General features: G+C 48.1%; 1 protein-coding gene across 1 annotated transcript; it reads right to left on the bottom strand.

Moving 5' to 3' along the window:
* Positions 1 to 1,990: 1,990 nt before the first annotated feature.
* On the bottom strand, positions 1,991 to 19,085 carry dlc (deltaC). Its single transcript, XM_076734312.1, has 10 exons — positions 18,732 to 19,085; positions 18,050 to 18,292; positions 17,636 to 17,696; positions 17,031 to 17,288; positions 15,793 to 15,984; positions 12,950 to 13,119; positions 12,542 to 12,758; positions 4,503 to 5,232; positions 4,137 to 4,251; positions 1,991 to 3,486 (listed from the first exon to the last, which is right to left on the bottom strand). Exons 1-10 carry the CDS (start codon positions 18,780 to 18,782, stop codon positions 3,481 to 3,483), a joined length of 2,043 nt encoding a protein of 680 aa, XP_076590427.1. The 5' UTR covers positions 18,783 to 19,085; the 3' UTR covers positions 1,991 to 3,480.
* Positions 19,086 to 24,693: the final 5,608 nt, after the last annotated feature.

A 24,693-nucleotide genomic window follows, 5' to 3' on the forward strand; every position in this document is an offset into this window, starting at 1 on the left:
GATATGTACCGACATGAAGTGAATGTTTAATTCATTGTGTTTGTTCATGTCGATCTCACCGTCAGTCGATCTGTATGTGCGCTGCTGCTTTGTGCACGCTGCACATTTTCTTCTCCTCCTCTCAAGCTGCCCACCTGCTCAATCCAGGTGTGATCCAGGATCTTAGATAATAACCACATATCTGACATGAGAGTCTTATCATGACACTCGTGTGAATCATGAAGACGTTTCATCCGTGGTTGAGTTTGACGAGCCGCCTGAAACGGGACACGCCGCTGTCCCTGATGTCGTCCACTCAGGTGCAGCTCAGCGCTTAATGAAGCCTTCAGCGTCTTCAGCAGCACACGGGCCGTCAGAGCGACCTTTGACCTTCTGTTGGTTTCCATTTCCACAGGCGCCGCTCAGGTCGGTTCACAGTTCAGCCCAAGGACAGGTGTGTGTGTGTGTGTGTGTGTGTGTGTGTGTGTGTGTGTGTGTGTGTCTGTTACAGAGACAAAGCCGACCAGGTGAACAGCAGGTGAGCCAGAGTCTGAAGTTCTCTCCACTCTCCTGCTGTCAGTGTGTGTGTGTGTGTGTGTGTGTGTGTGTGTGTGTGTGTGTGCGTGTGTGTGTGTGTGTGTGTGTGACGCGTGGCAGCAGCTACTCATTAACCAGGAGACGCCGATCAATTAACAAAAGAGCGAAACTCGAGCTGCAACGAGAGGGAAAGTAAAAGCAAACAGAGAGAAAGGAGGGAAAAGGGCGACTGGAGGAGGACAGGGGGGAGGACGGAGGGGAGGACAGAGGGGAGGACGGAGTGAAGGACGGAGGGGAGGACAGAGGGGAGGACAGAGTGGAGGACAGTTGAGTGTTTTGTCTTAATCGGACCTGAAGTGACTCAACCTTTTCACTCTTATTGAATTCAAACACAGCAGAGATCTGAGTCAGCAGCTTCGGTCCAGATAAGACATGAAGAAGTGAAAGGGACAGGTGGAGGTGTGGTTCATGGCAGCAGCTTGGAGAGAAGAAGAACAGAAGAGACCAACGAAACCTGATGAAGTTACAGATTCACAGTTTGCAGCTGCACTGTTGGACGTCAGCTCGCTGACGAACGTGACTCCCAAACAGAAGCATGTTTTAACAGACACGTGCTGGCCAATCAGAAAGCAGCACAGCTCTGACCGAGCGGCGCCATCTTGTAGGACGAGTGAAGTAACTTTTATTCCAAAACTGAGATAGAAAAAGTGCCAAAGTTCACAGAGCAGAATCTGACCGATCCCCAGAGACGATCCACCGTAATCCACCAGGATCCATCTCCACGCTGAGTGTCGACGCCTGATAACTGCACGGATCAGCGTGCATTATCCACACACACACACACACACACACACACACCGTGACCAAAGCGCTTACCAGCAGCTGCAGATCATCCTGCATCACAGAGCAGTAGTTACACTGATAACTAACAGTGCTCAGGATCACACATCACATGACATCATCACCACTTAAACTTTATTTAAAATGTGCTTCAGTTTATTGATGAGATTGATCAGATGTTCAGATCTTTACCATTCTCATGTCTGTAAGGTAAATATGAAGTTAGCCGTCAGTCGGTTAGCTTAGCTTAGCATAAAGACAGGAAACAAGGGGAAACAGCCAGCCTGGCTTCGTCCATCTAAGGTCCATCTAAAGATCTCAGATTGACACATTACAGTTAACCACAGTGTTGAGGATGGTCCACTTGTGTGTCCAGCACATAACCTCCACCTGCACTGACTACAGGTATCAGTACCAGGTGCAGCACTGCCTCTAACCCATGATAGCACCTGGATATACGACAGCACTCGTCCCCAAAGCGGGGAGGCATCATTGGATGCTTCACCTGTGAGTTCACTGATCATGAAGCTCACCACAGGCAGGAAGAAGAAACGTGAAACAACACGGTGACGTTTAAGTTATTTTTCTAATTTATTTATGAAAAAATATATTTCTTGATTCTGACTGAGACATTGGGCACAACAACATAGACATATATACAATTCTCTTTCATAAATACAAAATTATGTACAAAGGGGAGACTTAAATAAGAAAACTATCTTCTGGAGGATATGTACACATTGCATTGTTTTCTTAAATTAACGAAGATAGTACAAAGACACGACTACACAGGAACAACACATATTTTTGGTATCAAATGGATTAGGTAAAAAAAGTAATTAAAAACTCTCTTTGGAGTCGTTCACTGTTGTTGTAAAGTTCCTTTTCTTTAACTCCAGAATGAAAACACCCGCAGCTCAAACTGGCTCTTCAGGCTGAGTCTGGACGTGTTTCCATGGTGACAGCAGTAGATCATGAAGGCAGCAAGTTCAGCTCTCACTTTTTTTGATTAATAGAACAACTTTCAGCAGTGGGGAAACATCGAGCCACAGGAAGACAAATGGAACAAATGGAACAAGTGATTTGTGAGATGAATCCAGCTCGGCTGGACCTTCATCCAGCCTGTGACACACTTGATTATTAAACTGCAGAAGGTCGATTATTTGCCCATGAGATGAAAATGGAACGAACAGCTGATTGTTGATGGAGGTACAAACTCGCCCTGATTCACCTGAAACCTCATTCAGACTAGGATTAGACTGGGATATGGACTGGGATAAGACTGGATGCTGGGATTGGGTCACCAGTAGAAAGGGCTGGTTCCAGTGGAGTCTTAAAGATTGAACATGAGACACAAATAAAAACCCTCACTGGCTTCCAGAAGAACCAAACTCTGCTCATTCTGAGTCCTGAATTTAAGTCCTGTTGCAGTTTTTCGTTGTAAGAAGAGGCACTTCATCAGGTGTGACTGTAAGGCTGCTGTCGTTCTTCTAACAGGCCGCGATGTGACACTTCGCTTCCAAGGAAAACCAAAAATAAGACAAAATGGACGTGATGATAGAAAGCCACTCAAACGATCCAGTTCAGCTTTCAGACAAAATCAGTAGAAAGTTCAGGTTGATTGAGCTAAAACAAAATGTCCCGCCTCCCACGACAGCAGGTCCTTGGACGATTTGATTGACATCACATTGTGAAATTGTACAGGAAACAGTTGCCACAGTGATTAGGGAGCATAGCTAAGGCACCGGTCTTTCTGATTGGTGGACATTTCCAATTCTTTACGTCCTGTCGTTCACATTTGATCCAAAGAAAATTCAGATATACAGGCAGAAGCATTATATTAAGATTTAAAGTATATAAAAAAGATAAATAGTGCAAATGATGGCAGACATTCAGTCTTTCTTCTCTCTCCTCCCGCTCTCTCCCTCTTATCCAACATTGTCAATATCAAAGCAGAGAAGAATAAAAAGCAAGTCTTTTTGTTTCTTTCCGTTGAGCAGCAGTAATAAATATTAAATAAAATAATGTGTGTAGAATAGATCCTCTGGGTGAACTGTCCTGGACAGGAAGCGTTTCAGGCCTTCAGCGTTAAAGTTCCTGCGCTGGTGGTCTGAAAGCTGGAGGTTATACCTGAGACGGAGACAGAGAAACAGCGGTTAGTCATCGGCATATGTGTTGATTTCACTTTGATCAACAGTCAACAACAACATTATCATTTTCTTATCTTACTGAAACTTATTTTATTGTGTGTGTGCGTGTGTGTGTGTGTGTGTGTGTGTGTGTGTGTGTGTGTGTGTGTATTTGCATCTATGACTTTCACAGAGTGACTCTTAAAATGTCAAGAAATGACACGTATTGTTACACAAATGATTAGAAGCATCAGTCTGGGTCATGCATGTGCGACATAAGGATTTGAATAAGACAAAATATGGATAAATAAATGATCAATATTAGCAATCTTATCAAACCACTGTCATCTTGGCTTGATAATTAATGACAATGAGCCACACACTGATTCAGCACAGCAGTGGAGAGCTGCAATCGATGATAAAACGATCCAAAAAGGTCAATTTCACTGATTTTCTGATGTGGATTCACTTCAATATTTAATTTAAAAGACCTTCCAGGACTCTTTGGATAAAAAGGTTCAGTGTTCAGACTGCACAGCCGTTGGGAAAACACATGAATCTAAGTCTGACAAAGTCTGACAAACCAGAGGGGAGATCAGTCTCTCGTGGACCAGAAAAAACCACACAAATACACAGTAGACGTGTCCTCACCTCAGTAGCAAACACACACTGCTCTATCTGCTCTGGGATGATGAAGACCGGGTGATACAGACTGTCCTTCGCGAAGCTGAGAGGAGGGACGATGATGGACGAGTCACACTTCTTTCTGTTAGAGTGAGAGAGAGAGAGAGAGGGAGGGTTGGCACAACAGCAGCAACAACGATGTTGACAGAAATACTTTGTAAAGGTGTGTGAACACAACACTGATCAGATAACAGACGACAAACATGCTGCGACTCGTCTTCACGCAGCAGGCGAGTGTGCAGACGAAACACACACACACACACACACACACACACACACACACACACACACACACACACACAGAAAGCCATCAAACCATCATCGGGTCCTTACAGGTCAAACTTGTTCTTGGCCAGGCGCTGTTCCTCTTTCACCAGGTTACAGTCCGCCATTTTGTTTTTAAACACTGCCATGTTGTCACTGCCCTTCTCCACCAGCGCTGCATCCTTATTGGACACTTTCAGATGTCCTCCGGGGATAAGGAAGGCCTCCTTCTCTCTCAGGCCGCCAAGCGGTGCTCCTGGTAGGCTGCCATTATTGGGTCCGCCCCCACCGATCACTGCATTGCGGTTGTTCACCGTCTCCAGGTCGTTCTTCACCGATGTGGCCATTGCTCTTAGCGCTCTGCCCTGGCGGAGCTGACGCAGAACATGGATGGCGGCACACACCAGCAGTATCAGCGTCACCAGGCCGAGGGCGATGGCGGCAATCAGCGCAGAACTATTCCCGGGCGGCTTTGTGGTCGGCATGGTGACAGGGTACTCGCAGCGTGCGCCCATGAAGCCTGGCGGACACTGGCACACGGGGCCGGTGAAGTGGGTGAAACACCTGCCTCCGTTGTCGCAGGGAAACTGGTCGCAGGGGCTGGTGCGCACGGAGCAGTCCTTGCTGGTGAAGCCGAGTGTGCACGTGCACGTGAAGTCGTTGATGCCGTCGACGCAGGTGCCAGCGTTGCGACAGGGGTTCCCGGCGCAGTCGTCGATGTTGGTCTCGCAGCGAGAGCCGGTGAAGCCTGGCAGACAGCGACACATGACGCGCTTACCGAGGTCCAAACACTGAGCGCCTGCAGGGGCAAAGAGAAGAAGGGTTTTAGGTATCAACACACACCTGGAAAACACACATTTAACACCTGAACGCAGGAGGATGACCGGCTGTGCAGAGCGAAGGACACCGGACGACAAGAAGGACAAATATCATGTTTGTTGAGCGAAAACGCAGGTTTAATGTTTTAGGATATCGTCCATCATCTGTGTGGTTCAAGAGAATCAAATCAAGATAAATCATCTGCTGATTGGTTTTAGTGCACGAGTGCAACACAAGAAACACGATTTCACCAATTAAATGAACAAACAAATGAAATACAAAGAGCAAAATAAAAGAAATAAGGTCAGGGAAGGCGTCAGAAGGACAGTTTGCTCTGAACTGTCATTGGGTTATGATGTCCTGTGATGGAACTCGGTCCATTTCCACCGCATGGACCGGCGTCTAAAGCCTGCTCTGCTCAGGTATTACTTTCTAAAAGTACACGAACTTTGGAGGTGGGGCTTGCAGAACTGAACATTTCTGATTGGTTGCGTACTCGCAGCATTTCATAAAAACCGGTTTGTTTTTTGTTCATAGTGCTTCAACACATCAACATGGAAAAAAGTCAACTTGAAAAGTCTTGACTGAGACTAAAAGTTTGGGGTCCTTCGGGTGGAAAAGAGACCCGAAGATGGCTGAAAGTAAGGCGCTGTTGACATGATGGGGGAACACACTGCAGCCCAAGAGGGAAAAGACTCACTGCAGACATGCAGAAGATAAAGAGTTCTCCAAAATCCAAAAACACACTGTGGCTGCTGGCGTGTGGTGAAAGTTTGGGGATATTAAGATGAAGGACATTTTCATCTTCAGTGCTGCTCAAAGGGGTGAACGTTACAGAGTGACAAAGGAATGTTTGAGGGAGAATCATACGTATATCTGATGTTTATCAGTATGTAAACTATAGGGATCAAGAATGGAGCCTTGGGGGACGCCAGAGAGTCTCTGCAGCCTGAAAAGGTCTCACAGGTCTGCTAGAAGTTCTGCATATCATAATCAATTGAATCATCATTTTTAAGTTCAATTAAGCTAAAAAATAATCACAAAAGCAAAACTTTAATAACTGCTGATGGAGAAAAGAGAGAAATCACAAAACATTTTACTCCTCTAGACTCTCCAGAGACAAGAGGAAGACAACGTTCACAAGTGAAGACTTCATCTGGACTGAAAGGAGGGTGGAGAGGGAAAAAAAGTGTTTACTGCAACATTTCCTCACAACAGACGCTGCATGCCAAGAGAGAGAAGCATGTGTGGGTGGTTAGAAACATCCTGAGGAGATGTTTTCCACGTTTTCCACATCTGTGGAGTCTACTGCTGAATATTAAGTGAGGAGAACACTGAAGACCTTTGAGAATGAGGAAAGTGACTCGCTGACTTTCTATTCTTACGATTACTGAAGAGTTTTGTTATTATTAATGGTCTCTAGGTTTGGCAGTGAGTTTAGGAAAGGAAGGAAGGAAAGGGAGGAAAGGAAAGGAAAGAGGACCTGAGGACACTCATCCTGCAGCGACTGAACTTCTGAAGATGTTTTAAGAGGACCTGCAGGGCGATTTGATCCGACACCCTGAGGCTCAAACTGCAGGCTGAACGCTGTCGAAACAAACTCCTGAATCAGCTCCATATTTGGTTGTTCTGTGTAGCTGCGATGTTGCAACACTGCAAATGCAGCAGAGCTATAAGCAACCTCGTTTCCCTGTGAGCCTCACTGAAAGGCAGGAATGATGGCAGATTGAAGATAAGCAGACGGTGGTTTCTACACGCTAATGAGGACCCGAGGGAGGACCGGGGGCTGAGCTGGGACCCTCGGAGACGCCGCCGCTCTGCAGGCCAGCGATAACTTTATGCTAATTGTACTATTCAGTGATAAAGTTTTATTTTGTGATGCCAGTTGTGTCAGTGGAGGCGTCTGATCCCGACTGTCTGTCTGTTCCCATTAAAAGGTCTGGAGCCGACTGGACGTCCGGACGATACGAGAACAGGTGACCAGCAGCCTGAGGATCTTTCTCCACTGAACATCCTGCTGGTTCTTTGTTGACGAGCGTTATTTGATCCTGTGAGTTCCAAAGATTTCGCAATAATCAGTGTCCTGATAAACTCAGTTTCCCAACGCACCAAAACGTTTGAATCAAATCCTTCAGATGCACTTCATGAAACAACGCTGTGAAGCTCATCCTGCAGAGTCGGCTCATCCAGCACAGCAAACACTACGCTCCGTTTCCTTTTTGCCAAAGCTAAACTCCTTCTGACTGATCTGAAATCCAACCTGCGCCGTGCATTCAGAGGATGGCGGGAAAATCTGACATCCTGGACTTATCTGCTGAGAAACAACAATGAGTAAACATGACGATCTGAAAAGGATCGAGTGGCTTTGCTGACTGTCAGCTCTCACATATCAAAGCTTTTCACCAGCGATGGAGTCCTGACCACAGCAGCCTGGTTTGACTCCAGCTTGGACTCTCGCTAATGAAGCACAAATACTAAAAGCAACCATTGCTAAATAAAATAAAACTGTGTTGACTATGACGGATAATTGCTCAGCAACAAGTGTCTGCCAGGTGATTCAGAAATGAACGTAAGCAGAAGGGAAATCTGAAACCTGACGGTACGTTTTGGAAAATCTTCAGTAAATGAGTTGAACACACAGGACGCACATGCAGTTTGTGAGCTGCAGCTAAACGACGCTGTGAAACGCTGCTGTGAAACACTGCTGTGAAACACTGCAGCTAAACGACGCTGTGAAACGCTGCTGTGAAACGCTGCTGTGAAACACTGCTGTGAAGCTCTTCTGGCACAGATGACCGTCACCATTTCCAGAGAGAAATGAGCCGTGGATCAGCTGCCGCTCGCAGCTCCTCTCAGCCCGAACGAGCCGTCAGCGCTGGATTCCTGCCCAGACGCCAGGACGAGTGTAACCAGAAGGACTCTGAGAGGTCGGAGCGTCTCCACTGCGACGGCTAAAAACAGGCTTTTTTTTTAACGACGCCAACAATGAGTGAAATGTTTGTGCTGTCAGACAGAAGGTGATAAGACATGTTCAGAGGCTCCTACGTGACAATCCAGGAGTTTATCTGCCCTCTGACACACACGCACGCACGCACGCACACAGGCATACACACACCTGATGTTAAACCCACACATCTCTGCATGCATTGACTGCTGGAAATGAGAACTTTTCCTCCCAAAACAAGCATCAAAGCCACCAAAACATCTGAATTTGAGCATCTGTGCTCTCACGCTAGTGGAAGCCAAACAAATGCCATTCAGGATAATCACACTTCAAGCTCTGCCGCTCTGAGGTTAACAGCATTAAATGGACAATCAAGACTTTGTACCACAATGAAATCCGCTGAACGCCGCTGTCGTGGGAGGTGAAGCGAGCTCCGCGGACTCCTGCAGCTCCCTGACAGACCGTCCTCCTGCACTAAATGATCTAAATGTCTGCGTTCACCTTCACTTTCTCACTCGAAGGATGCTGTTTGGAATTCTTTTACTTGCACTCATTGCACGTTTTGGACGTGCAGGCGTGTGGATGCACACAAACAAACTGCAAACTAAAGAGGGATTTCAAAGAAGTGCTTTAAACTGGATGAAACGTGTTTGAGACTTTATACAAAACCTGCAAATGACATCAACTGAAGCAGCAGCAGCAGCAGCCAGCGGGAGCACGGCGTCTCCTCCCACCTGACGTTTCACAGCGACAACGGGGACACTGACTCCATCACACAGGTCCTCGTAATTAGCAGGAAAGGTCAGAAAAAACCTTCATCCTCTCTCTGCTGCCTCATGTCACTCCATTAAGCCCCTCCCCCCAAAACCCACAAGTCTGAGGAGACCTCGTCCAGACCCCGCTCCCTCTCACCACAACCCGGCCCCCTAAAGACGCCGCAGACAGCACCAGAGCAGAGCGCCCCGGCTCCAGAGGCAGGTGTGACGCCAGAACAGAAGCTAGTCCACACACACACACACACACACACACACACACACACTCCACTGTTTGTCATCGTGTTTCTTAGCCACTCGTTGATTCCAGCACATTTTGGAAATTCATCACGAGTTGCAGGACGTCTGAATCAGAGCACGTACATCTGCTTTTGTAGACGAGCCAATAGGAACGGCCTCTCTCTGAAATGACCTGCAGCTGTAAGTGATTTACTGAAGTCTAGCTTTCTTTCAGCCACTTGAATTACAAAACACTCAAAGGTTGTAACGGTATTTAATCCCAATGATGCCAAAAACAAACTGCCTGCCGCAGCTTTAAACCAAGTTTCTTTTATATTCATGGGAGATGATCACTGTCATCAAAAGACAAACTGCTCCGACTTCATCTAACAGGAGACGTTCTTGTTAGCTGCGACAACCTGCAACAAGAAATTCACACAGAAAGTGTGTTTGATTTTTAAAAGTCTGGACTGAAACTTCAGAACAGCGACTTAGGGACATCGAGAGACGTCAACATATCAGAAACGTTTTTTGTTCTGATCACATCATTCATGTCTCATTCATGTATCTTACAGGTCAGCCGACGTACAGACGGGTGACAGATTAAAGAAGAACACCTGGATAAACGAGTGGAGAAACATCTGGAATGACGCTTCCACACAGGTGCCCTGCATGCTTTAGTTCAGCGTTCAGATCGATGGCGAAGACGTTAGAAAACAGGGTCGGAAACGGCGACAGACAGCTCTCATTTGATGGCCGTGATGCTCGTGTTAGTGTGATATGTGAGGAAGAAGAGCAAGTCTTCCTCGGGTGACTGAGATTGTCGAAGCAGGACGTGATCAGTCTGTCAGTAGTTACATGAAGAGATAAATCCCTCACAAAGGTGAAAGCATGTTTGAGTTCAGTGGTGCAAAAACCACAGAGATGAGTCATCCTCCGCTAAACTCTCGACAGGTGAGTGCACGAGAGAGCGGCACAGGCCGTGTGTGTGTGGGGGGGGGGGGGGGGAATTATGAAATTCTGTTTGTATTTACGTTTTTCACGCAGTCCAGACTTCTCTGGAATCATCAAACGTTTCCTGAACAGAGAGGTTTCTTTCAGGATGACAAGCCTCCATCCAGACGACACAAGAGCTCAGCCAGTGGTTTGATGAGCATGAAAATGATGCTAATCAGATGCTACAGCCTTCGCAGCCACCAGAACTCAACCCAACTGAACACCTGTGGACGTGTTGGACAGCGTTCTCCACCACCACCATCAAAAGGGGAGGACTGGTGTTCAATCCCTCCAGCTGAGTTCCACACACTTCACTGCCAAGCGCACTGAAGCTGATCACCCATCTCTAACCTGCAGCATTAACGACGGCGTTCCACAGGGCTCAACTCCTGAGCCACTCCTCTTTTAACTTGTATCATGTCACCAGAGATAAGAGGCAAATGTCTGAATTCTATGCAGATGACACACAACTGTACAATCTGATGAAGCTTATTTAGGATAAAATAAGGTGCTCATTGCAAACTTGATGGTATAAAAATGTACAGAATCAACCTGAGTTTGAGCCATTAGAAACAAACATTCGGGGGTTCCACTAAGAACTTATGGCAGACTCCTAAGAAACACATTCACAACATGTCTGAAGCCATCGATCACTTTAGAAACAATAGAAAAGGCTGTAAATGTCTGCTTGTGAAGATTTAGATCCTCAAACATTAATCTTATCTTCTGTGGCTGGTATCATTGCACCAGCCTCTTCTTGTAAACAGTTTGATATTGACTGGAACAGAATGACCTGTGGTCTATAAGTAAATGATTAACTGATGGGTAATAAACCCGAAAGGTTCGCTCGTCATTCGTCTGAGGTCGTTTAACGTCAACCAAAGCTGCTGTGGTTTCACAGTGAAGGGTTGTTGAGGGGTCGGTGGTTTCACAAAAACAGGGCGGTGTGCAGAAAGCCAAATCTGTACGCTCGTGCTGGTGAACACACTGTGAGTTTGATGAAGTGTGAAAGAAATCAGAATGTTTCCAAACAACCTGCAGCAGGTGGATCCAGTCAGTGCGAGTTCACATCTAAAATCTGTTTGACTACCGGAGAAAAGCTGTGCGGGTTTCCAACACCTTCACCTCCAGAGCGCTGACCTGAGGCCAGAATAGATGCTGCTCATCTTCTCCTCTGAGTGACATCTCGCTGCCTTCGTTCAAAGGGCTGCGGATTCTAATGAACGAATGGTGGATTAATGATTATATGAGCCACAGTCCACGGTGATGCACACAGGAGCAGCAGGACACTCCACCTGCCTGGTCAGTTGTTGGACTTTTGCTGCTGATGAGATAAGAAATGACCTAAAATGCTCGTCTACAACTGCCATTAAAGTTGACACACAAGATCTTTGAAGCTCTATGCTGAACGCAGCGCATGTTTCCATCTGATCAGCCTCTAAAAAGTCAACTGGACAAATACCTTTTCAGCTGCAGACCTGAACTACGAAGACGCCTTCATATCTGTATTTTGCTGCTGTACCACAAGTCACTGATCTCACCTGCAAAAACTTGAAGTCAATTGAAATATCTGATTCTCACGTCCTTGGACAGAACATCGTGTGCATGCGAACCACGAAGCTACAGAGCAAAAAGATTCTGCAGACGCGTCAACATGCGGAGCTGCTTCACTGGGAATGAAGGAGAAACTGATTACATGAAGTGGTTGAACGCTGGCCGCCTGCAAGTCTGAACTTCTAGAACGTCTCCAAGTATCACTGAGTCGAATCGGCTCCGCTGAGCTTCACCACTTGTTTTTCACATATCAAAGGCTGTGCTGTTGTTTTGTGGCTCAGGTAAAAATGAAACCCAGCCTGCAAGTACGGACAAGACTGAGCGGTTTTGAAAGCACATCGCTCACATGTGCCATGTTCTCCACGTTTTTATTCTCCTTTAAGCACCGGATTGATTCAGTAAGCGCGGGATCAGTCCCACGAACCAGAGGCAAACAGGAACGGTCCGGCCTCACTGACAAATCAATGAAATGCAGGAAACGATCTCTCAGATTCACACCAGACAGACGACCGCTGGATTTGGGCTTTTGGTGTGAATAAAGACATGAGTTCTTGACATCACTGTAAAACCTGCAGCTCCACAAACTTTGTATTTACATATTTTGCATGAACATTTTTTTTCCTCTACGGCGAATAAAGTTTCTTCAAGTCCTCACTTACACGAGCTTTAAAAACGTCTCACTTCATATCGAATGACCTCTACAGATCGTGGTTCTGGCTCAGGGGGCAACACAGATGCTGAATCCACGTACAAGGAAGCAGCAAATACTTGTCACGTTAGAGCAGGTTACAGATGGTGCGTACCGTTAGCGCAGGGGTTGCTGCTGCATCTGTCGATCCTCTTCTCGCAGTTGGAGCCGGTGAAGCCGGACGGGCAGCGGCAGCTGTACCCGCCGGCCACATTCTCAATGCAGGTCCCTCCGTTAAAACACGGGTCGTCTGCGCACTCGATGCCGCTGGTCTCGCAGTTCTTCCCGTAGAAGCCTTGAGGGCACACGCATAAATAATCGCTCTCCAAATCCTGGAGGAAACACGAGGAAACAAGGTGAGGAAGGGAAGGGCTTTCAGCTCTCTTTTGATGTACTTTTGTTCAGTTTTAGTCTTCATTAGGTACAAATGACTTCATGCTGCATTCTTTCAGAAGGATCTGAAGGATCTTGACAAATGAAAAGCTGATCTGGAAGCTCCATCAGATCTGCTGCGTCGACTTACTTTGCAGCTGCCGCCGTTCTTGCAGGGGTTGCTGTCGCACTCGTTGGTCTCGATCTCACAGTTTTTGCCGGAGAACCCGGGCCGGCAGGTGCACGTGTAGCTGCCCTGGCCGGTGTTGGTGCACGAGGCGTCGTTCCGGCACGGCTTGTGGTTGGTGCAGTAGTTCAGGTCTGGAGTTGAGAAACAGGATGAGAGTAGCGGCGAGGTTAGCTTACTGAAGGTGGAACACTAAAATAATTTTCTTGCAAAACGTTGAAATCTACCAAACAATGAACAAAGATGCTGAAACAAACATCTTCATTTAAAGACCTGAACCATGTTTCTGTGTGTGTGCAGGCCAGACGTCAATCAAACTGGTGTTTTAAAAAGGTGTGAGAAATGTTTTTGTACTGCGCACATCAATAAAACTGGTGCTGGTCTGTTCATTTTAAGAACGCTGTTCATCTGTTTTTGAGCTTTTGTAGGAATACTCCCATTATCACAGTAATGATAATAGTACACACAGTATTTTGTCCAAAGAAATGAAGATGAGATGTTTAAGGACAGCAGGGGATTTGGTGGACGTGTTGTAGAACTCCTAAAACCTCTCAGAACGTCACTTTGCAGACAGAGAAAACATGTGAGGCTGAACTAAAGCTGGTAGCAGGTGATGTGCCTGTAAACTTCACTAACGCTGAGCCAGAAAGCTGCACGTCATCAAAGCGCCGACGACATCTGAATATCTAAAGCTCTCCTTCATCCAGCCACTGGTGATCAAACCAGAACTGACTTCAGACTCCAAGAACTATCCCTAAACAGACAAACGTTAGAATTCACTGAACAAAAAAAAAGATGAAAAAAAAATAAATAAATAAAAAATAAAAACAGTTCAAATCATCAAGCATTAAGAGACAAAGACTGAAAAACCTGAAAGATCCGAGTGTGGACAGAGCAGCTGGGACGTGGACTGACACTGAGACACAGGGTGTGACAGCAGTCCAGTTTCCAGATCACTTTAAGGTTTCACAGTTTGTTTTATGTACAACTCTGGATCCAAAGAAGGTCCAAAAGAAAATATAAGGAAACCAGAAAGTGACAGCCAAGTCAAAATATTCCATGTTCTTCCTCATCGGCTTCATCGATTTCTGTAAATATCTGCTTATTGTGAATCTGATGCAGCAACACGTTTCACAGACTGAAAGATGTGGAACGCTCCAAAAACACCTGTTTGGAACATTCCACAGGTAAACAGGCTCACTGGTCACAGGTGAGAGCATCATGATTGGGTATGAAAGGGGCATCCTGGGAAGGCTCAGTCGATCACAGAGGATGGAGCGAGTTCACCACTTTGTGAACACATGAAGGATGAAGGAGATGAACACATGAGCTCAGGAACACGGTTTGTTTGGAAATGACTGACACTGTATTCAAGCACATGTATAACCTGGACCTAATTAAAAAGTTCTGTTTCAGGTGCATCATCAAGAAAAGGTAAGTTAGACACCGGAGCACCTCAGTGATCAGATGAAGAGCAGGGACCGAGGAAAGAGCCCTGCGGCACACCACGGCTCAGCTGAGCGCAGGAGGTCTTCGTTCAGGCTCACACGAAGCTTCACGTCTGATAAATAAACCAGTAAAGTAAAAAAACTATCTGTGACTTCATTTCTCTTTGTCGGTTAAACGGTTTAAAAGTGATAAAAACTTTACATTAAAGTGAAACCAGACGACACGAGATGGTTACGTAATGTACAAACGTGTATTTTCTGTGTTTAAACACTGAATTTTAACGTTTTCTTCTTCTTCCGCTGTGCAGGTGTCACTGCAGCCTCTTTTCACCTGCCGTTTTCTCTCTCTTCCCTCGTTACTTTGGTTTACTTTGACGTCATTTCTCTGTAAAATGTTGCAGTTGTTCCACTAATTAATGAGACGATGAACCTGAAGTGCACCTCTACTGATGAATCAAACTACCTGTGGCACACACAGTGACATTTAACCGTTTTTCTCTATTTCATGAATTAGAATCAATAGACTGTTCTTACAAAACACAGTTTGCCTGATTTATAAAGCATTTTTAAACATTTCAGCCGTTAGTTTCATTTCATTTCACCGCCGTTTGAAAAACAGCTCGCAGAGGTTTGAGACCTGCCTGTGACAGTCACTCCGTTACACCTGGACGTAAACGCTGCGTTACGGTTGAGTTGGAACAGCGGAACGCGCAGGTGGGTTTGAAGTCTACCAGCTTTGGTGCGTTTACGTGCTGGTGGGAACGTCCGACTTCTGAGAACTGAGAGTCGGCGGTCAAATAATGATGCGTTCATGAACTACGTTGGCAGAAAATTAAACAAAAGAAAGAAGACAAACCGTGAAGGAACTGTTAAAAATAAGACTGTGAATTTGTAGATTTTTGTATTCAAAAAATGTCTCAAAAGGCTTTTCATCGACACGAAGCAACAAAACTGACGAAGGTCTCTGACGACATGATGCTGAGAATTAATCAAGCAGAGGCTCTAAAATCAGGGGCCACGCTTTGGAAAACGGTCAAATATGAGCTAAAAAAGGACGATGTGATGCTTTAATTTGTTCATGAATCCCTCCAATTGGTATTTAAATTCACTCTGAGTCTGATATGACAGTCGGCTACTTAAAGGCAAAAACAGGCCGACGAGCCGGTCGACAGTCGGACTGACGTCACGTGTGGGTGAGCGGATTCGTTAATCAGCTGTGACAAAGTTCACTTTTAATTAGAATCTGCGTGTTTTAAACGTCTTGCTGGGGAATAACTGCAGAAATGCTCCTTTTTGTCCTAAAGTTGGTAGAAAAATGACAAAAAGATGAAGCAGTCGGCTGGCGGAGGTTGGACCCACCTTGGTTGCAGTAGAGGCCCCCCCAGCCCTCCTTGCAGTTGCACTGCCAGGGCTGCTGGCAGGTCCCGTGGAGGCAGCCGGGGTGCCGGGCGCACTCGTCGCAGCGCCTCCCCTGCCAGCCCTGCCGGCACACACACTCCCCGGGAGACTTGCAGAAACCGTGCTCCTCGCTGCACCCCGCTGCACAGATGGCTGATGGGAGGAGGAGAGGGAACGCGGGGGGGGGGGGCAAGTCAAAGGGAGAGAGGGAAAGGGAGAAAGGGGGAGGAGAAGGAGAGAATATTACTGTGAGTGCTGTCTGTGTGTGAGTCTCATGTTCTTCATTCAATCACAAAACAACTCCCCTGTCAGGGCCTCACACACACACACACACACACACACACACACACACACACACACACACACCCCTGCAAGTGCTTGTTAAGTACTGAACGAAGCAGCTGGCCCACACAACAAAAGCAACACATGCCGTCTCTTTTCACGCAAGGCAGCGCACATTAAGCTCCAGCGCGTGCCCCTGTTAAAGCAGGCGGGCCGGGGGCCGATCGGGGGCCGGCCGGGGGCCCATTGTTGAGCTCAAAACAAAGGGAGCAGACCTCAGAGCCAACACACACACGCTGGAAACGACAGAAGCTCTAAGATCTTTTTTTTGTCCTCCACAGCCACCAGGGCAGCGGCGGCGTTGACAACTGCTTGACTTAACAATTTCAAGGCCGCTGGACAAAAAAATGAAGCGCCAAGGGTCCCATTCTTCACCTCCCCCTCCTCCCCCACCTCCTCCCTCCAAATTTGAAGAAACGTTGGAAAAAAACGGAGGGAGAGGCGAGGAAGAGGAGGGGTCACACTACTGTTCAAAACACATTTTACAGCCAGTTTTGAAGCTTTAAGGAGGCAAAGCTGAACTCAGCTCTTCATTCATTTTTCTCATTTAAAACCACCTTCATCACTTCAACAACAAGGACGAACACTGACTGGGATCAGAGACACGAAGGCCTCCATGAAACGTCAGTGTGTAAAAACATCAGGACTCTCTGCTGAATGACAGAAGTGTCTGAACTCACTGCAGGATGTGATAGAAATACTCTGAAAGCCAAATTATAGCTGCTGAAGACATAAATGACACTGATGAACTAATGTCACAACAACATGACTTAAAGGAGCATTCTGCTGTTTTTAGCCCGTTTACTCCAGTTTTTACTCCCGAAGCTGCAGAGACTCCACACTTCAGTGACACTCACGGTCTGAGCAGTACTCGCCCCTCCAGCCCTCCTGGCAGCGGCGGTTCCCGTCGTCGTCGCAGGTGAAGTGGCCGAAGGTGTCGTTGCGGGGCCGGCAGTAGGCGGAGCAGCCCTCGCCGTGATAGTGCTCGTTGCACACCACGTGGTAGGAGTAGCGCAGCTCGCTCTGGTTGCCGAAGTGCACGTCCTGGGACCATTCCTCCCCCACAGTCAGCCTGCGGCGGGTGGCCAGCCGGCTGATGAGGTTGTTTTGGTTCTCTGGATGAAGGAAGGATGGAGAGAACTCGATCATGTGCGTCAGAAAACTGAGGACTTCTTTGAACTGATTCATGAACATCCTGAAAATGTGTTTGAACAGACGATGCTGTCATCCTCCGACGGACGGTTTGACTGACAGGACGGTGACCGTCTGTGGCAACATTTGATCAGAAAATCAAACAACTACACCTAATAGGTAAAGACACGTGACTGCTTTTAAAACTGCTGAACTTCTGCATTAAATTTGGTTTTCTTTCATCAAACGTGGACTTTCCTCTCCACCGTGTTTTCAGTGGGAAACAGCGCCGCTGTCGCCGCCTGGCGGTCAAGCAGTGGCAGGAGTTTACCTGTAGATTCGAGTGGAGAAGACTCCGCGTTCCAGGCTTCAATGATCAGAGAGAAGGTCCCCTGAAACCAGAGAGAGGGGATCGATCACTGACCAGATCCAGCAGGTATTTAATGGATTCAGGTGAACATGCGTTCGGTGGATGTTCACACCTGCAGGACAGTTTTTTATTTTCATGATTCAGTTTCAACCTTCTAAATTATTTATGCGTCTAGAACGTGAAAGACATTAACAACAAGCTGGAAACGTCGATGATTCTGGAGATTTAAATCAGCGCTGGAGCGTCATCAGAGTGTGACTTCAATATAAAAGTAGATGTAAGACTTTGACACCAAAGAGTGACGTGAAGCTCAGATCAGTGCAGTGAAGGGCGTCACATTCTTTATGGAAGAAGGCTGTGATTTCCGTCACCTACCGGCCACTTGAATTCAAAGGGCACCCTGATGGGCGCGATCTCGGAGATGGAGTTGGAGTCGGCGCCGAAGATCTCGGTGAGCTTGGTGCCGTACGTGCACGGCGGCTCCGGGCTGATGACGTCCTGTGAGTGTTTGAGGCAGACGCGGAAAAATATCTGGCAGTCCCGCGACTGGGAGCGACAGACGCCGCGAGAGCTGGTGAAGGAGTCGATCTTCAGCTCGAAGACCCCGGAGGAGAGAGTCTGGGGGGGGGGGGGGGGGGGGGGGGACACATGGTTCAGAAACAGAGTGAAACCAAATATCAGCAGGCGCCAGAAAATTATGTGTGGATATGAGAGAAGCAGCAGAAACACGCACGCACACTCTGTCTGAAGCTGCACGCGCTGGAAAAAATTCCACGAAGCGGTTATTTTTTCATTTCTGCAGACATCAATGATGTTTGTGATTTAAGACTCTCTGCGTTGCATCGTTCACCAGTCAGATATCCACAAACATGTGAAATCAACATGAGAATAATTTAGGTCCCACACAACCGAAGTGACCTGGAACGAGAGTTCCGCGTGCTGCGCGTAAAAGCGCACGTCTCCAAACCCCCCAAAAGCAGCGCGTTTAACACACACCGCCGCGGCTCTGAAGCGCAAACTAGAAGCTGGATTCTGAGAGTCTGTCAGGGTTACTCACCGTCTGCGCTGACACCAACAGCAGGAGACACGACAGCAACAAACGCGCCATGTCGGCACGGAGCGTCCAGGGCAGAAAGCGCCGGAGGTCCAAGGAAGGTTCACAAATGCGTAAAATCCAAACGGTCCAAAGGAAACGGAGCGCGGCAGCTGAGATTAAGACGCTCCGGGAAGGAATCAAAAACAGGCTGCAAGTCAGAGGAGCAGTCGGTGCGTGGCGGAGGTCTGATGGAGAAAAAGAAAAGAAACGGGAGTAAAGTTCCGCCCGGCTGCTGGACTCTGGACTGTGGCAGCTGCGGTTACACCTCAAGCTTTATACCGAGGAGGAGCAGGGGAGGAGGAGGGGGAGGAGGAGGAGGAGGAGGAGTGTGTGGGCTGGAGGGCGCTGCAAGAAATATCCACCTGAAGAACAACTCCTCCCTGCAGCTCTGTGACCGGACCCGGCTCATCCAAACCGAAACGTTTCCTGAAGTTACTGAAAACAAACGAACCTAAGAGGGAAAGTTCCCGTCAAACAGGTGGAGCGACACCAACTGCAGCAGGAGCTACACCTGACACTTACCACAAATCAGATCAGCGTTTTCCCATCAGTGCTGGCGTCGGGCCAGAGCAGCGGGCCAGCTGTTTGTGTGGGATGTTTCTGTTTTCTGTTTGTTTCCTCAGCCTGCGCAAACATGAAGCAGGAAGCTGCAGAAAATCCGCAGCTCTGCCGCTGCTGCGGAAACCTGACATGACGCTTCACTGCGCGTCAACGGATCAAACGAGTGTAGCTGCAGCATGTGAGCAAAGTCCAGGTGGAAACAAGACATTTTTTACAGCGTGCAGTCAACCCTGGAGGGGGGTGGGGGGCAACATGGGCCCCCGCTTTCATTCGCTTTCACCACCGAAGAAGAAGAAGAAGAAGAAGAAGAGGCAATTAGAGCAGAGCAATAGAACAAACTGTCAGGCGACAACAGCAGCGGCCTGCGCGACAAACGCTGCTTTTACTGCCCCCCCCCCCCATCACAGACACACAACAAAACACAATATCAACAACACACTAACACACACTCCTGACTGTACAGCTTATGCAGCTTAGAACCAGGTGAGGGGTCACCTGCTGCTCTCACCTGTCTTTGATGATCAGGTAACAACAACAGATTCATGTCCCCATAACCTGAGTAACACACACACACACACACACACACACACACACACACACACATACATACATACATACATACACACACACACACACACTTCTTTAAATATGTGTCTCCTCTCTTCTTAAAGTGTGTGTGTGTGTGTGTGTGTGTGTGTGTGTGTGTGTGTGTGTGTGTGTGTGTGTGTGTGTGTGTGCTGGGGGTCCCAGCTGTATGATAATGACCCCCCCCTTCAGGGTGTGTAGCTGCTCTGATGTCATTAACATGAAGCTCATCTCATTCAAAACGATCTTTATCAAACTATGAGCTCATTAACAAACTCAGTGAGGAGGAGGAGGAAGGATCAGATCTTCCTCCTCAGGTGATCTCAGGTGTTACCTTTGCTCAGGTACTGCACTGACGTACTTTTACTTGGAGCTTTTGTATATTTGATGCTGATACTTCTACGCTGTCACACTGAGCCATGTGACACATCAGTGTGTACATGTCTCTGTGAGGACACAGGTGAGTCTGTGGGACAGGTAAGCCAGGTGCGTGCGTGTGTTGGGGGTGCACGCCGACATACTGTTGCTTTTTTTCTCTCTCTTGGCGCTCGCGACCCACCTCGCCCTCTACATTGTCATTTTAATGAGGGCAGCGCGTGCCTCCGCTGGCCCTGACTTTAACCCCCCCATCCAAACCCTACTCACGGCACGAGGCACGCTTCACACACACACACACACACACACACACACACACACACACACACACACACACACACACACACACACACAACAAGCCTGCCATTGTCACCGTGTTTGTATCCAGACGTGTGTGTGTGTGTGTGTGTGTGTGTGTGTGTGTGTGTGTGTGTGTCCTCTGGCGGCTCGAGACAAAAGCGCCTCATAGATGAAGAACATGAGAGAAGCCGCACGCGGACTGTAAACAGTGATGCAGACAGTGAATGAAAGTGGCCTCCGCGCGCGGTGTCACCTTGTTCAGCAGGTAACAGCTGCGTATGAACATCTGCGCACAGACATCATTCACCTCTGAAGGCTCATTGGAGGGAAATTAAAGACGTTCATCCGTCACGAGCTGTGACGTATGTGCGTTCATTAAACACACTAATAAAAAAAAGATCTGAACATGGTGCTCGTGACAAACTGTCCTCTGATGTCACTGTGGAGCGAACTCACAGCTGAAGGCTCGAGGGGACACAAAGATCAGGAACAGGTTTCTCTGTTGGACCCTCTGAACACTCTGGGGGGCTCTGAAGGTCTCCGGAGGCCTCTGAAGACTCTGGACCCTCTGGAGGCCTGTGGAGGTCTCTGGAGGTCTGAGCCGCTGCTGTTCTGGAGGACCTCAGAACACGAACGCGTCTCAGTGACGCGGCTCGTGCTCGCTCTGTGCTCCTGCTCCATTGATTGATAGTAATGATCATTAATCACAGACACAGTAAGAAGAAGAGGCGGAGCTCTGCAGAAGCTACCTGCTCAGCACGTGCAGCGTCCGCTCCCTGGAGAGCACCGGGGGCGCGTGCATTCAACACGAGGAAGCATCACCGCCATCAGCCGACAATATGCACATATTCGATCGCGCGCCATCTGCTTATCGATCTGCTGTCCCTCCTCCTCCTCCTCCTCTCAGGTCGGCAGATTCCACAAAAGATAAGCACGCCACGCGCCCCCCCGGATGGGCAGGTGCGCGCGTCTCCACAAAGCAGGCCGTCACTGCGCTCCGTCACGCGCACGTCAGCGTCAAACCGCCGGAAAAAAAGTTTTAATGTCACAAATACAGACACGTGACTCATTTTAGTGGCGCGAGATTATTACCGTTATCTGAGGCACGCTTATTATTATTATTATGGGATGGTGTGTTTTGATCCGTGGCACCTTTTGTCCCCCCACACGTGTCCAAATGGTCCGTGTGGAGGCGGCACGAGCTTTTGTTGAGGTGAGAGAACACACGGTGAGTGCCGCGTGCCCGAAGAGGAGGAGGGTGGTCGATGGTGTGTGTGGGGGGGGGGGGGTACAGCCGTGGGAAAGTCTGCTGAGGTGTGAGCGGATTGAGCTCACACCTGCGCGGTAAGAGCTCCGCGAGGCGTCAAAGCTGACACCTGCACGGACATGCGCAGACCGCAGCCCGACAAACGGAAACATCACAAACTCCACCAACCAGCTTTTAGCTGTCAGAGGGCCCGTCTTCAGCCCGCCCCCCTCACCTGAAGGTGACAGATGATTGGCCGTCGGCAGCAGAAGAAGAGGACTTTAATCTGTTTTATTTTCACTGATGTGGAAACATTTCAGAAGCTTTATGTTCACAAATTGAACATTTATTTTGAAATGAATGAACAAATCTGGATTTGAGACACCTGAACGCTGACGAGGCCTAAAACCAAACTTTCTCATTCTGTACAGATGAAGACTGAGCGAACGTCTGTGTGATGGTGATGATGATGATGGTGAAGGTGCTAGTTTTCAGCCCCTGCAGGCTGTTGGCCCGGCTAGCCTGCTGTTAGCATCTGACAGGGAGGCAAATGGTTGACTCGTAAACTTCAGTGTTCCCAGGTTCGCACCTCCACAGCTCCCAGTAACAGAGCGCAGAGCCGGTGGGAACACTGGAGGAGAGCACCGTCCCAGCCTGCAGGAGGCAGCGTCACAAGAATTAAACACCAAACCGAAGACATGCTGCCGTGTTTGAGGAGCTGCAGGAACGTGTTCGTTCAACAGAGAACTCAATGATCTGAATAGAACAGTCCGAGCGTTTAAAGAGCAGAGAAAGTGACGAACCTCATGAAGGAGTCACTAATTAATAAGTCATTGATAACGAGGCTGAAGTGTGTCACAGCCTAAATGAGTGAGTCGAGTCTAAACTGACCAGCGTGTGCAAAATGTTTGCATATTCAGTCATTTCAACGCGTTTCTGTGTCTGAGGTGTACCGCTGATTAATATCTGGTTACTGTGGGAATATGGCAGAAGCACTGGTACTCAGATGTTTGACTTCAGTAAAGGTAGAAGTACCACTGTGTACCAATACTCTGTTACAAGTAAAAGTCCTGCATTGAAAACTGCATTTAAAGTACAGAAGTATCAGCATTAAAATATGAGCTACTCAAAAAGTAAAAGTGGAGAAGTGATGATGGAGAAAGGCTCATTTCAGAGGAAGCTCTGCGAAGTCCAAGCAGTGCAAAGAGGTAGAAATACTCGAGCGGCTCAGTACTCGAATAAAAGTACTTCAGTTACATTCCTCTGACGTCCTGCTGGAGGCTGAATGTCCAGTTTCAACAAAGCTAATGTTCACGTGCAGGATGTTTCCATCCAACATGGCTGCTGTCAGGGCAGATCCTCCTCCTCCTCCTCCTCCTCCTCCTCCTCCTCCTCCTCCTCCACCTCCTCCTCCTGTGCCCTGAGGAAACGGCTGTAAACACAAACTGACAGATGAAATGAGCAGTTTGGGATTTTAGATGATGATGTTTAGAAAGCTGCTTAATTCTCAAACCGCCATTAACAGAGCTGTGATTAACACACACACACACACACACACAGCCGCGGGCATCATTGGGGATCTTGGCACGTGGTCGTCTGTCCGTTGCAGAGGAGGAGGAGGGGGAGGGGGGGGAGGGGGTCCTCGCGCCGCCTCCCTCACCTGACAGTTTGCAGGTAGGTGTGAGCCCCGCCCCCCTCCTCCCGCCACTTGTCGGGTCGTTTCACGCGCTGCTGTCAGAGCACATTACCATGACTGAGAAGGCGTGAAGACACGCGCGTGCGAACACACTCGCGCGGCTGTACGGACGTCCGCGTGCACACGTAAGACACGCGCTCATATCTCAGCTGCACACACATTAAACACACACATCACATCAGCTGGTGGAGCTTCAGGAAGGGAAGAGTACTGGAAAAGTAACTGAATACTTTTACTCACGGAGGCCAGTACACTGAAGCGTACTCGAGTCCTGCCTCAGACCTGTTTGTCCTCCGCTGCGTCTGCTTGACAGAGACTGACTTTACAGACAAACACAGCCTGAGATCGGTTCAGAGGACATGTGTCAGTACACAGTAATACTCATATTTTAAAGTACTGCAGATATAATAAAGTCCTGCTGTGTGACAGACGTGCAGGTAAAACATGCACTAATTACCACAGTATTAATTATCCTCATCAGCTCTGTGGTGGCTCCTGAACTCAATGGGATGAAGGAAATTAAGGTAAAATACTCCCAGTTTAAGAGGTTTGTCCTGTTAATCCACATCAGCAGTTTTACTGCAGCTACTTAACGTTTTACAACACTTGAGTCAGAGTGAGTCAGCCTGCGGTCTCCTTACAACATGTCAAAACAGGATTTTCAGCCTTCAGCGATCAGCCGCGTTCGACCCGCCTCCATAAAAAGCCTCTTAGCGGCTCGCCGAGGCTCTGAGTCCAGCTGGAAACCTTCCCGGGCCGCCTTCCTCCGGCCGCCTGCAGGAGAGGCAGGCTGGAGCTTCAGGAACGCTGCGGCTTCAGCGGTTCAGCGGGCAGATGTTTGTTTCCAGGACTCTTTACGAGGTGCTTCACAGCAGTTTGGCTGAGCGGCGTGTGAAGTTTGGCCTGGGAACATCGATCTGCACCGAGGGCCGAACGTCCTCACGGGACTCACCAGCACCACTGATCACTGCACCTGACGGGCCTCAGGACAGGTAACAGCCTGATTCAGGTGCACCTCGTTAACGTCCTCGGTGTCATGATGGAGGGAGCCGATAGCTCAAGGTTTGCTTTTGTCAGTTCTACGGAAGCCCAGTGCTGCCAAAAAGACAATTAAAAAGTGGAAATGAGTGTAATTTAACAAATATATTTACGCTCACTCA

This window comes from Chaetodon auriga, chromosome 7, assembly GCF_051107435.1.
Source record: "Chaetodon auriga isolate fChaAug3 chromosome 7, fChaAug3.hap1, whole genome shotgun sequence".
Classification (NCBI taxonomy): domain Eukaryota; kingdom Metazoa; phylum Chordata; class Actinopteri; order Chaetodontiformes; family Chaetodontidae; genus Chaetodon; species Chaetodon auriga.

Excerpts from the sequence above, each read along its gene's own strand:
- dlc (XM_076734312.1), bottom strand. The coding sequence starts at position 18,782 with ATGGCGCGTTTGTTGCTGTCGTGTCTCCTGCTGTTGGTGTCAGCGCAG. Across the intron at positions 12,759-12,949 it reads AGAACGGCGGCAGCTGCAAA|GATTTGGAGAGCGATTATTT; the intron begins GTAAGTCGACGC and ends TGTTTCCTCCAG. Across the intron at positions 4,252-4,502 it reads GCCAAGAACAAGTTTGACCT|AAAGAAGTGTGACTCGTCCA; the intron begins GTAAGGACCCGA and ends TCACTCTAACAG.